At 47.8% G+C, this 11,344-nt stretch overlaps 1 protein-coding gene across 4 annotated transcripts; it reads right to left on the bottom strand.

Annotated features, from left to right (window-relative positions):
• Window positions 1-532: 532 nt before the first annotated feature.
• Window positions 533-7,870, bottom strand: LOC123123177 (protein ACCELERATED CELL DEATH 6). Of its 4 annotated transcripts, none has more exons than XM_044543643.1 (5): window positions 4,677-5,306; window positions 3,082-3,217; window positions 2,466-2,954; window positions 1,822-2,354; window positions 533-1,696 (listed from the first exon to the last, which is right to left on the bottom strand). In XM_044543643.1, exons 1-5 carry the CDS (start codon window positions 4,749-4,751, stop codon window positions 902-904), a joined length of 2,028 nt encoding a protein of 675 aa, XP_044399578.1. In that variant the 5' UTR covers window positions 4,752-5,306; the 3' UTR covers window positions 533-901. The 4 variants fall into 4 exon arrangements, 2 of the variants coding, with proteins under 2 accessions (XP_044399578.1, XP_044399579.1); XM_044543644.1 differs by having other exon boundaries at window positions 3,082-3,212; window positions 4,677-4,905; XR_006460535.1 differs by lacking the exons at window positions 533-1,696; window positions 1,822-2,354 and adding an exon at window positions 7,570-7,870 and having other exon boundaries at window positions 2,662-2,954; window positions 4,677-7,126.
• Window positions 7,871-11,344: the final 3,474 nt, after the last annotated feature.

The raw sequence follows: 11,344 nt of genomic DNA, 5'->3' as shown, positions 1-11,344 counted from the left end.
ACACACAACATTCTAGCCCCTCCAACAGTATGCTGCTCACATTGTCGCCGCGTTGTTTGGAAGACTCGTTCTAGCCCCTCCAGCATAATGTTACTCACAGTGTCATCATTGGCTGTTTGGAAGGCATTGTCGACTTCTCTGGCCTCCTCTCCATCAGCGGTGCAACCAACACACGATGTATCTTTGAATCAGGTACCCATCTTTTGTCTAGCATTTGATCTAGAAACTTACATGCCTCGCTCTTGAAGCCTTCCTTGATAAGGCTATAAATGATAATGTTATAATTTCTAGGGCTTGCCATTCCATCTATACTTACCACTTTTAGTAAATTTCTGAGACCCCTGCAGAGTAACGAAAATACGGGCATGTCAGGGACTAACAGTTCAGATGTCTCTTGGTCAAGAACAAAGCCATAATCCACCATCTTGTTGAACAACAGAGCAGCCTCAAGAATTGTCTCCTTGGCGAGGAAACAACGGAGAAGAACATTGTATGCATAGCTGTTCAATAGACACCGTTCCATCAGCATCTGTGCAAGGAGAAGCAACATATCCTTATCTTTCTTGAAACGGAGTGGTGCATGGATATTGGATAATTGTGTTTTAAGTGGAAAATGTACAAGAAGTGCCGGTGAAAACAGCTAGTGAACGCGTTCTGATCGCGTCACGTATCATTGCAGCCATACAACTCCCTTGAATTGGTATATCAAAGCGCCTTGCTGGTAAGGCTGTAACCTCTTTTGCAGTGATATTTGAAAACTTCGGCAGCTTCTAGGATACGCTCCATGTGCCACAAACCTTCTACCAGCTGCGAGAAAGATTCTGAATTAAGTACCAATTGCTAACCTGGTTTTAACTTAGCACCCAGCAGTATACTTTTCTAATTTGGATGCTGCTCCGAGCTAGGGGAGGAGGACAGAGGAAGGCGCAGGCGCAGGTGCCCCAGGATGCCTCGCCTCTCTGGCAGCTTGTTCGCTCAAGATAGAGACTGCGACGAAACCGGCAATCGCTACGTAATTTGTTGCCATGAAAAGAATCAGGTGGGGTGCGTAAGCCCGGGCGACTGGATACTGCTGCTTGAGACGCCTCCCGAGGACGTTGTGCCTTCCTTTCAAGACGGTGCACCAGAGAGCCTTCCAAAGTGTGCAGGTCGACACCGGCACGATCAAAGTTACGACCGTGCCGTATAGTAGGGCGAAGCCGATGTATATGACGTGGTAGATGATACGGTAGAGCGCCTCCGTGCTCGTCACCGCAGCGAGAGCTGCGTAGAAGGCAATGAACATGCTGACCAGCGACACCCATATGCAGTGCAGCGCCGCCGCGAAGCTCTTCCACGACCCTGCGGAGCGCGACGCCTTCCCGAAGACAAGAAGGATCACGGCGAGCACGGAGGTGACCAGGGCGAAGCTGTCGAGGATCAGGAAGAATTGGAAGAGGATCTTCTCCTGTAGCACCGCCATGCCCTTGAACACCCTCTTGTCGGGTGCCGTGCCGTCAGCTTGCTCATAGGAACCCGGCACGTTGTTGGCGGCGGTGAAGGTCACAGTGGCGATGAGCACGCCGACAACCGCAAGGCTGTCGGACATCTTCTCAATCCCTTGCGCTATGTCACGGCCCCTCCATTGCTCCACATGGTCCCGCCTCTGAGGCCGAGATTGTGCCCCGAACGTGGCCAGCGTCACCACCAAGGCCAACTGCACCATAATCATACGAAAACTTTAGTCCAACAATGTTCATATAGACAATCAAATTAACTAACGACGGGTGTTAGTTGATGCAGACTCCAAGCAATGCCTGCTCTCAATGAATATATGCTTACCATGGAGAAGAAACTGGTTGATCTAGCTGCGAGATCCAACGGCGTGTGCCCTTCGTTGTTCATGACGTCGGCACACAATTCGCCACGCCACATCAAGGCCTCCACGACGCTGGGCGCGCATGCGGCCACCGCGAGGTGCAGCGGCGTATTGCCATCCCCATCATGCGTGTTGAGGAGGCTGCGGAGCGTCGGTTTCTTCATGGCAAGCGACACGACCCTGGAGTGGCCTCCCCTGGCCGCGGCGTGCAGGAAGGTCCCGCCGCGGTCGTCCCGGAGCTCGGTGGCATCGGGGCAGGCCTCCATCAGCGCCTCGGCCACGTGGGCGTGGCCCATTCCCGCCGCCACGTGGAGAGCAGAGAGGCCGGCCGAGTCCCGCATGCGCACCGCATGCGGTGCGACCCGCAGGATGGCACCCACGATGGAGCGGTCGCCGTCAGACGAAGCGAAATGGAGCGGAGTGCTGCCAGTGCCATCAGCTTTGCTGGCCAGGGATGGGCCAGATGCCTTCCAATCCAGTAGTAGGCTGACCATTTCTGACAATGCTCAGATGGTACATATATATCAGTCAAGGGTTGACAAATCTGCATAAATTAAACTTTCAGAGTCTACTACAAACACGAAGGAGGAACACGTCGCTAGCTGACCTGAGCCCTGGAAGACTGCGGCATGCAGAGCATTCTGCGAGCTCGGGCCAGCAGCCGATGCATGGCTGCATCTGGTCGTTATCGCTCTGACAGCGGGTGCCGACTTGCTCATCACTGCCAAGTAGAGCGGTGACAAGCCAGCAGTGTTAACCTCAGAGGCCAGCCCTGGCGCCGCGGAGACCATAGCCTCAACTGCCGCGCCATGGCCGAGCCTTGCCGCTAGATGCAGGGCCGTGTCCCCAGCCTCGTTCTTGCAGCACAAGATGCTCTGATCTCCGCTGTCCATAGCGAGCTGGATGAGGAGCGACACGGCCATCTCATGCCCAGCCCTCGCCGCGCAGTGCAGCGGCGTGTCCAGAGCCGAGTTGGGGGAAGAGAGCAAGGTCTTGTCACCAAAGCTGGTGTAGAGCTCCCGGATCAGCTCGTCATGCCCTTGATCCGCGGCCAAATGAAGAACATTGTTCCTCTCCGGGCTGACCTGGTGTATACCTGAGAGTAACAATTCAAATTGCCATTTTGAAAGAAATTTCATATAGAATTCGGAAATGTCAGCTCACAGGGTGCCAAAATTAATTCAGAAAACTCTCAACTGTGTGTATGGAACTAGCGGCATTACCAGAGATTTCATCAGCAGCATGGGCGCCACTGTATTGTTGCAGAAGCAGCGCCATGGCTTCCTCCTTTCTGCCCCCACGCACGGCGAGGTACAACTCGGAGCTCATGAGGCCGTCATCGCCAGGACCCGCACTGAGCTGGATGGAGTGATGACGGTGATCCATCAACTAATCCGAATGGATCAAGTTCGAGGTTGGCTACCAACCTCTACAACGCACTGAACTAGAGAAGGTACGTATGTACTACTATATCGTTTGCCAGATTAACCTCGCGGGCGATCCAGCGAATGACTTAGTCCAGAAGATTGTAACGAGTCCAGAATCAGAGAGCACCGTGGATGCATAGCGTGGGCCAGCAAGATTCGTGCGCGCAAAAGAATTTGAGCTAGCTAGGATGGAGTGTGAAGTTGGCTTCGGTATATTGTTTGATCCACGTGATTGATCAGCCTCCAGCAAGTTACACTAAGCCAACAGATTGATTACGTGCAGACATGGGTTAGGTAGATTAATTCCCTGTTGTCTCCAGATTAACACAATAATCAAAGCATGCAGTATAGCTTTAACCTTTCTCGACCCTCGCGCCTAAACTAATTTTCTTCCTCGCAAACGTAGAGTGGAGTGCTTCTGCTTTGCTGGTTGACCCCTTCCTAAGATCCCATGCATGCATAATAAGGCCCCCTAAACATGGGACGAGGAAAAGTGCAGGAATTGCAAGTCATGTCTTGTAGATTCCTACATGATTCTAAATTGCAGGAATTATGCAACATAGCTGTTTGGATGCTCAACAGGAATTTTGCAGGAATTGTTTCTTTAGAAGAGAGAGAAAAGGAGAGATAAAGACACATGTTGCATTGGACTTCTCAAAGGAAGTGAAAACATGGAGCAAGTATTTAGAATCCTAAAAAAATAGTATAAAGGAAAGGAAAGATTCCTATAGGAATTTTCAAAGCTAATCCTACAATCCAAAGGGTACATAGGAAAAATTTCCTATAGGATTCCATTCCTACGAAATTCCTGCAAAATTCCTTCGTTCCAAACGGGCCTAAGAAGCGAGATGGGAGGGTTTTTTTTTACTTCATGTGAAATATCTGGCACTGATGGGGTCTTTTTCCTTGAGGCACGCGCATGCGTGATGGAGAAAAAGAGGCCAGCTATTCATCAGTCGTCCGAAATTTCTCGGTTTGCCAGTGGATTTTCACACTGTATTTCCGTATGGCCCCAAAGTGCCCCTTATTTCACACTGCGCTCGTTCATCAAGCACTGTTCAAAACTTCTTTTCTGCTGCTATCTTCCTTCCACCACCATACCGTCTCTCCGCTGAGCCGACGACAATCACGCCATGGCACCATACCCACCTGTGAAGAAGATATTCTGATCAGGATGAACTACCATCCCAATCAGAATATCTTCTTCACAGGGCTTATGTCCACATAGTATTGTTGAGCAAAACAGTACATTTGCAGTATCTTACGCAAGGAAATTTAGTAAGTTCACAAAATGTAATAAGTATAAACCAAATACTATATAGAGCACTAGACTACAACATCAACAAATGTGTGAAAATTGCATGATGTTATAAAGAACATTAGTCACTCACCATCTCGCCAGCTGCAGATATTCCTAATTTCAACAGCCTTCGTGTCAGAGCTGAAGTTGCTTGAGCATCCAACATTTAATCTCAACACATATTCGTAACTGCCTGAAAACTGGAAAAGTCTCTCCCTGGCCTGTAATACGTAGTCACATGATATGGAGAAATAGTGTTTTGTTCCAGACTCTATTCTAGACCCTCCAACAGTATGTTGCTTACAGTGTCATCATCAGCTGTTCGGAAGGAATTGCCAACTTCTCTAGCCTCCTCTCCATCAATTGTCCCAACTAACACACGATGTGTCTTTGAATCAGGTACCCATCCCTTGTCTAGCATTTGATCCAAAAACTTACATGCCTCACTCTTGAAGCCTTCTTTGATAAGGCCATAAATGATAATGTTATAAATTCTAGGGCTTGCCATTCCATCTATACTTACCACTTTCAGTAAACTTTCTGAAACCCTGCTTAGTAACGAAAACACGGCCATATCAGGGACTAATAGTTCAAATGTCTCTTGGTCAGGAACAAAGTCATCATTCACCATTTTGTTGAACAACAGAGCAGCCTCAAGAATTGTCTCCTTGGTGAGGAAACAACGGACAAGAACATTGTATGTGTAGCTGTCCAATAGACAACCTTCCATCAGCATCTGTGCAAGGAGAAGCGACAGATCCTTCTCCTTCTTCAAACGCAGTAGTGCATGGATAATTGTGTTATAAGTTGAAAATGTGCAAGAAGTGCCAGTGCAAACAGCTAGTGAACGCATTCTGATTGCGTCACATATCATTCCAGCCATACAGCTCCCTTGGATTAGTATATCAAGCGCCTCGCTGGTAAGGCTGCAACCTTTTTTGCAGTGATATTTAAAAACTTCAGCAGCTTCTTGGATCCGCTCCATGTGGCACAAACCTTCTACCAGCTGCGAGAAAGATTCTGAATTCAGTACCAGATTACTAACACTGGCCCTTCTGAACAGATCTAGGGCAGTCCTGTGCAACCCTAACCGACAGTAACAAGATACAACAGAAGAATAAGTACTCTCATCAGCTGTAAAAGAAGAAACTGTCATTCTACCAATAAGCTCAGATGCTCTTCTAATGTTCCCTTCATTGCAGAACTGAGTGATAACTATGTTCCATGAGCGACAATCAACCATCCCCCTTGTGCGAAATTCCTCAAAATAGCTCACTAAATCTCTCACAGTACCTGTTTCACATAACACTCTCAACAGTACATTATATGGCTCTGTTTCTGCGACATCATTTTCCTCAAGAAAACTCACAGCTTTGTGGAACTGGGATAATGTACAATAGCAATCTACAACATTCACATAGGTATTTGTCATTGGTGCATGACCTGACGCTATCATTTCTGTAAATGTCATGACGGCATCATCCAATAGTTGGTTCTCACACAAACATTTAATCAAGGCACCATAAGAATGTAGGTCCAACTGAAGGCTGGCTTGTTTCATCATTTGATACAACTTACTTGCCTCCTTGGGTTTATTGAACTTACAAAATAAGGGCAGCACTTGAACATAAAAGCAGCTATCGGGGATGCATCTCAGCTGCATCATCTCCTCAAAAATTTCTATTGATTCATCTGCTCTGCCGTGAGAACAAAGCGCTGTTATGAGTATCTTGAAAGTGTGGCTATTAGGAGTACACCTTTTCTTGCTCATCCTGTCAAGCTGAATCAGCGCCAGGTCTAATTTGCCAGCTTCACACAAAGCCTCAATTAAGCAATTCAAGGTATCCACATCAGGAAGGACTCCCGCCTTCACAATCTCCACGTACGCACGGATGAATGGTCGCAAACCCCTCCCTTCCTTGACTAAACCACACAGCACAGCATTGCAAGATGACACTGAGATCTTGAGCTTCCCAGAGCAAGCATTCTGAATCACCAGCAAGGCTTCATCGCAACGGTTCTTATTGCTCAGGAACTGAACTAAGTCGTTCAAGATTTTTTCCAATATAGGGGCATTCAATTTAATCATCTCCTTTAGGAGGCTGTCCATCTCATCACAATTCCCAACAACACCGAGCTTGGAGATCATGCAGGCGTATGTGTCAGCCGTATGAGCAAATATCCTCTGACCTGATGCCCATTTAAATATCCGAAGGGCCAAGTTCAAATCTGAAGTAGAATCAAGAACGCGGGTCAGTATCTCTGGCCGGAGATTGTTGTTCTTGAGCGACCGGATTGCAGAATCGAACTCAGTGGACCCCGCTGTACCCCCAGAAGCACGAGAAGCAGGCACATCCGAGAGAGAGCAGTATGCTAGCCTGCTCGACAACAGGCGCAGTCTTGAAAACCGTATGCAAGACGCAACCTTAAGAGCCATGGAGGCAACTACATGATTACAGAATCATTCTATGCTGCCAAGGTGCAACTCGTGGATTCGTAATAGAGTTAGAATGTTTAAGAAAACCGCAAGCCTGTGATCCCCTGAAATAAAAACAAGAAAAACAAAATGAAACCAGATACACTTGTGGTCCCATCCCAAACACTACAACTACTGGTAGAAGTATTTCTGATGTAAATACAGGATCATTTAACTATGGATGAGTGGATCAAGAAAGGAGCAAGCCGCAGCATAGTTCTGCATAAGTAAGGCATTTTCACTAAGCATTTCATGGTGTTGAAGCAATCAATCACACACACACATGGGACAAATCTTACGAGGTGTGGCGACTGCTATGCAATAACAGTGTCAATATATGCACATGAGGTCTCGTCTCCACTGTTAGTAAGCTCCACAAAGGCAACAATTTCCACTCACAAGGAGGCATTCTATTACTGAACACTGCATTGGTGCATTGACTGAATGAAAAAAGGAAAACTCAGATATCATCGGCAGAGAGCTAGAGAAGAGGAACCGCATCTCACACCTTCCGTGCCGCCTGGTCGCGTGCCCTGCTTTGCCGCTCTACCGCGGCAGCCCGGCGAGCGCACGCCACGCCGCCTTGCCGTGCCGCACTCGCCTGGGTCCTGCTGGCTGCGCGGGGCGATACCCGCGAGGGGATGAAGCTTAGTTTGTACTGCCGGAGTAGATTGGAAGGTCCGGGTGAGAGCCGAGGCGGGCGGCGGCGGGCGGGCTCGGATCCGGCGGCGAAGTTTGACGGTGGCGCAGAGGGGAGAGTGGAGGACTGGAGAGAAAGAGGAGAGCAGAGATGCCCCAGCTCGGCCTGGTGGGCCGTGGCCCAGTTAGAGCCCCGCGCCGGTAAAATGTACAACTTGACGACAACCGAAGAGTTCTCAAAAAAAAAAAACACAACCGAAAAGTTCTCAAAAATACCCCTAAAAAAAGAGTTCTCAAAAATTTACCTAAAAAGGAGTTCTCAAAAACAAAAATGACTTGACAACCGAAGAAGAACAGGAATTTTAAGAATCCGACTTCACCTTTTTAAGCATGGAAAATCGAACCTTTTTATGGCATCATGGAAAATTAGGTTATTGTGAGGATGAAAATTTGCTTTAGCAAGCACGGCAAATTCTGGCAATATAAATGTCACAGTGATGAAAGCTCAAGTTTCATGGAGAATAGTTATTTTGAGAAAAATCACAAATTACGTGTAAATATTACCAATTTGATTTTCAACTTGTATAATGACCATCATTCGCAAAAAAAATTGTATAATGAGTATAATTGATACATGCAGTGAGATATTTTTAAATAACTTGGGAAAATCTATTAGATATTTTTCAGTAGAGATCTCTCAACCAAAAGAGTGCCGCACATTTAAGACGCCAACAGGTTCATTTTTTCTACTTTATATTTTCTAACACTAGTCATCAGCTCAATTAAGAACTTCCACATGGTAATGAATCAACTGTTAGACAAACATATAAATAGTTTAGGGGAGTAAGCATATGTTGTGGATAAGTTAAACCTATGTAATACCATGCAATCTATGAATCAAATATAGGAATGACTGATGTGTGAACTATCATTTTGTGTATTTCATATTTATTTTTTTGCATCATCCTTGTGGCTTATGCGTCAAGCGTTGAGAGTAGGGAAAATAAAATGAAACTAGTTGTACTTATCTTATGTACAACGATTTTATGCGTCCCTAATTGTATAAATAATACATTATTGGTTACATTTAAAAACAAAATTAATGCTTAGTCCAAAATAATATATTAGTCCTTTTTCCTTACTTAGTTAGTAAAAAGAACAATTTGGTAGAAGAGAATTTTTTAGTAAAACTTTGTTGACTTTGAGTTTTAGCCTTATCCACATGTAAAGCATGTATATGCAACTTGGATAAATCCATCTGGCTAGCTTTTTTATATATACGAGTTGTTATTTTGTAGATGGGAAAATATTGAATTCCTATATTTGTTTTCATGTGGTTGTTAAATAGTACAGTGTCAAATTTGTCTTTTTTTGTATCTCAAACAAGGTTTCAAATTTCGATTTGAATTTTTGTGACAACATACACAACATCAATGTATGTTCTCCTAAAAATTCAAAATCAAAATTTGAAAATTGGTGCTACCGGTGCACCGGACCCCGTGCATCCGATTAACCTTGTGCTACCGGAGGACCGGTGCGCCGGTAGCACCAATTGTCCCCGTGCACCCGATACATCCCTGTAAGATTTGTCCCCCCTGAGAACCAAACAACAATTTCAGGCTTTCAGCCAAAGCATGGTAAAAAAATGGCGCCATTGAGGTTTAAATAGTATCACTTTCTCCGTACAATTTGTATAGCTACATCATTCAGATATGTATGCACAACAATATCATTCAACTATGTATCTGTATACCTATGTATCTGACAATATAAGTATAGCTATGTATAAGCATACCTATGATTCAGGACAGGTGAAGCACAAAGTTTCAGAAGACAAACAGAACATAAATACATGTGTTCCTCCTTCATGTATGGCATGGCCTTGCGCCGCTCCTCGCTGCCCGCAACGCGACCATGCTCTGTCCTGGGGTTCCGCGATGGCGACGGCCCACAACCATGCTCCCCCTGTTGGGAAACGTAGCATGCAATTTAAAAAAAATCCTACGCTCACGCAAGATCTATCTAGGAGATGCATAGCAACGAGAGGGGGAGAGTGTGTCCACGTACCCCCGCAGACCGAAAGCGGAAGCGTTTAACAACACGGTTGATGTAGTCGAACTTCTTCTCGTTCCGACCGATCAAGCACCGAACGTACGGCACCTCTGAGTTCTGCACACGTTCAGCTCGATGACGTCCCTCGAACTCTTGATCCAGCAAAGTGTCGAGGAAGTAGATGAATTCCGTCAACATGACGGCGTGGTGACGGTGATGGTGAAGTGATCCGCGCAGGGCTTCGCCTAAGCACTACGATAATATGACCGAAGGCGTAAACTGTGGAGGGGGGCGCCGCACACGGCTAACAATTGTTGATGTGTGTTCTAGCGGTGCCCCCCCCCCCAACATAAATATATAGGTTGGAGGGGAGGAGAGGCAGCCAACGGGGCAACATCCTACTTGGGTTCCTCCCCAATTCGGCCTCCCCCTTTCCATGTATGCATGAAGGGGAAGGAAAGAGGGGGGGGGGGGGGTGAGGGAAGGAAGTGGGAATTCTAATCCACACTTTCCTCCCCCTTTCCTTCTCCTCCTCCTATTGCCTTATAGGGCGCACCAGCCCCTTGTGGGCTGGTGTGTTCCTTCACAACGCCCATATGGCCCATAGGATTGCCGGGGGTACCCGAAACACCTTCCGGTGACCCGATTGTTGGAGATCGTTGCAGAATTTTAAAATTTTCTACGCATCACCAAGATCCATCTATGGAGTTTACTAGCAACGAAGGGAAAGGAGTGCATCTACATACCCTTGTAGATCGCGAGCGGAAGCGTTCAAGTGAACGGGGTTGATGGAGTCGTACTCGTCGTGATCCAAGTCACCGATGACGGAGCGCCGAACGGACGGCACCTCCGCGTTCAACACACGTACGGAGCAGCGACGTCTCCTCCTTCTTGATCCAGCAAGGGGAAAGGAGAGATTGATGGAGATCCAGCAGCACGACGGCGTGGTAGTGGAAGTAGCGGGGATCCCGGCAGGGCTTCGCCAAGCACAAGCAGGAGAGAGAGGTGTCACGGGAGGGAGGGGGAGGCGCCAGGGGCTAGGGTACAGCAGCCCTCCCTCCCCCCCCCTTTATATAGGCCCCCTGGGGGGGCGCCGGCCCTGGGATCCCATCTATGGGGGGGGGGGCGGCGGCCAAGGGGGGGGGGAAACTTCCCCCCCAAGTCAGGTGGGGCGCCCCCCACCCCCAGGGTTTCCAACCCTAGGCGCAGGGGGAGGCCCATGGGGGGCGCACCAGCCCACTAGGGGCTGGTTCCCCTCCCACTTCAGCCCATGGGGCCCTCCGGGATAGGTGGCCCCACCCGGTGGACCCCCGGGACCCTTCCGATGGTCCCGGTACAATACCGATAACCCCCAAAACTTTCCCGATGGCCAAAACTGGACTTCATATATATAATTCTTCACCTCCGGACCATTCCGGAACTCCTCGTGACGTCCGGGATCTCATCCGGGACTCCGAACAACTTTCGGGTTTCCGCATACTAATATCTCTACAACCCTAGCGTCACCGAACCTTAAGTGTGTAGACCCTACGGGTTCGGGAGACATGCAGACATGACCGAGACGCCTCTCCGGTCAATAACCAACAGCGGGA

Source organism: Triticum aestivum, chromosome 5D (assembly GCF_018294505.1).
Source record: "Triticum aestivum cultivar Chinese Spring chromosome 5D, IWGSC CS RefSeq v2.1, whole genome shotgun sequence".
In the NCBI taxonomy this organism is placed as follows: Eukaryota; Viridiplantae; Streptophyta; class Magnoliopsida; order Poales; family Poaceae; genus Triticum; species Triticum aestivum.
Note: the sequence above shows the minus strand (reverse complement) of the source record. Positions and strands in the feature narration are given on the sequence as shown.

What these genes read in the sequence shown, in the direction of transcription:
- LOC123123177 (XM_044543643.1), bottom strand. Translation starts at nt 4,751, where the DNA reads ATGTTGGATGCTCAAGCAACTTCAGCTCTGACACGAAGGCTGTTGAAA. An exon ending in CGCAGTCTTCCAGGGCTCAG is followed by an intron (nt 2,355 to 2,465) that starts GTCAGCTAGCGA and finishes GAGCATTGTCAG; the next exon opens with AAATGGTCAGCCTACTACTG. An exon ending in CAACCAGTTTCTTCTCCATG is followed by an intron (nt 1,697 to 1,821) that starts GTAAGCATATAT and finishes ATTATGGTGCAG; the next exon opens with TTGGCCTTGGTGGTGACGCT.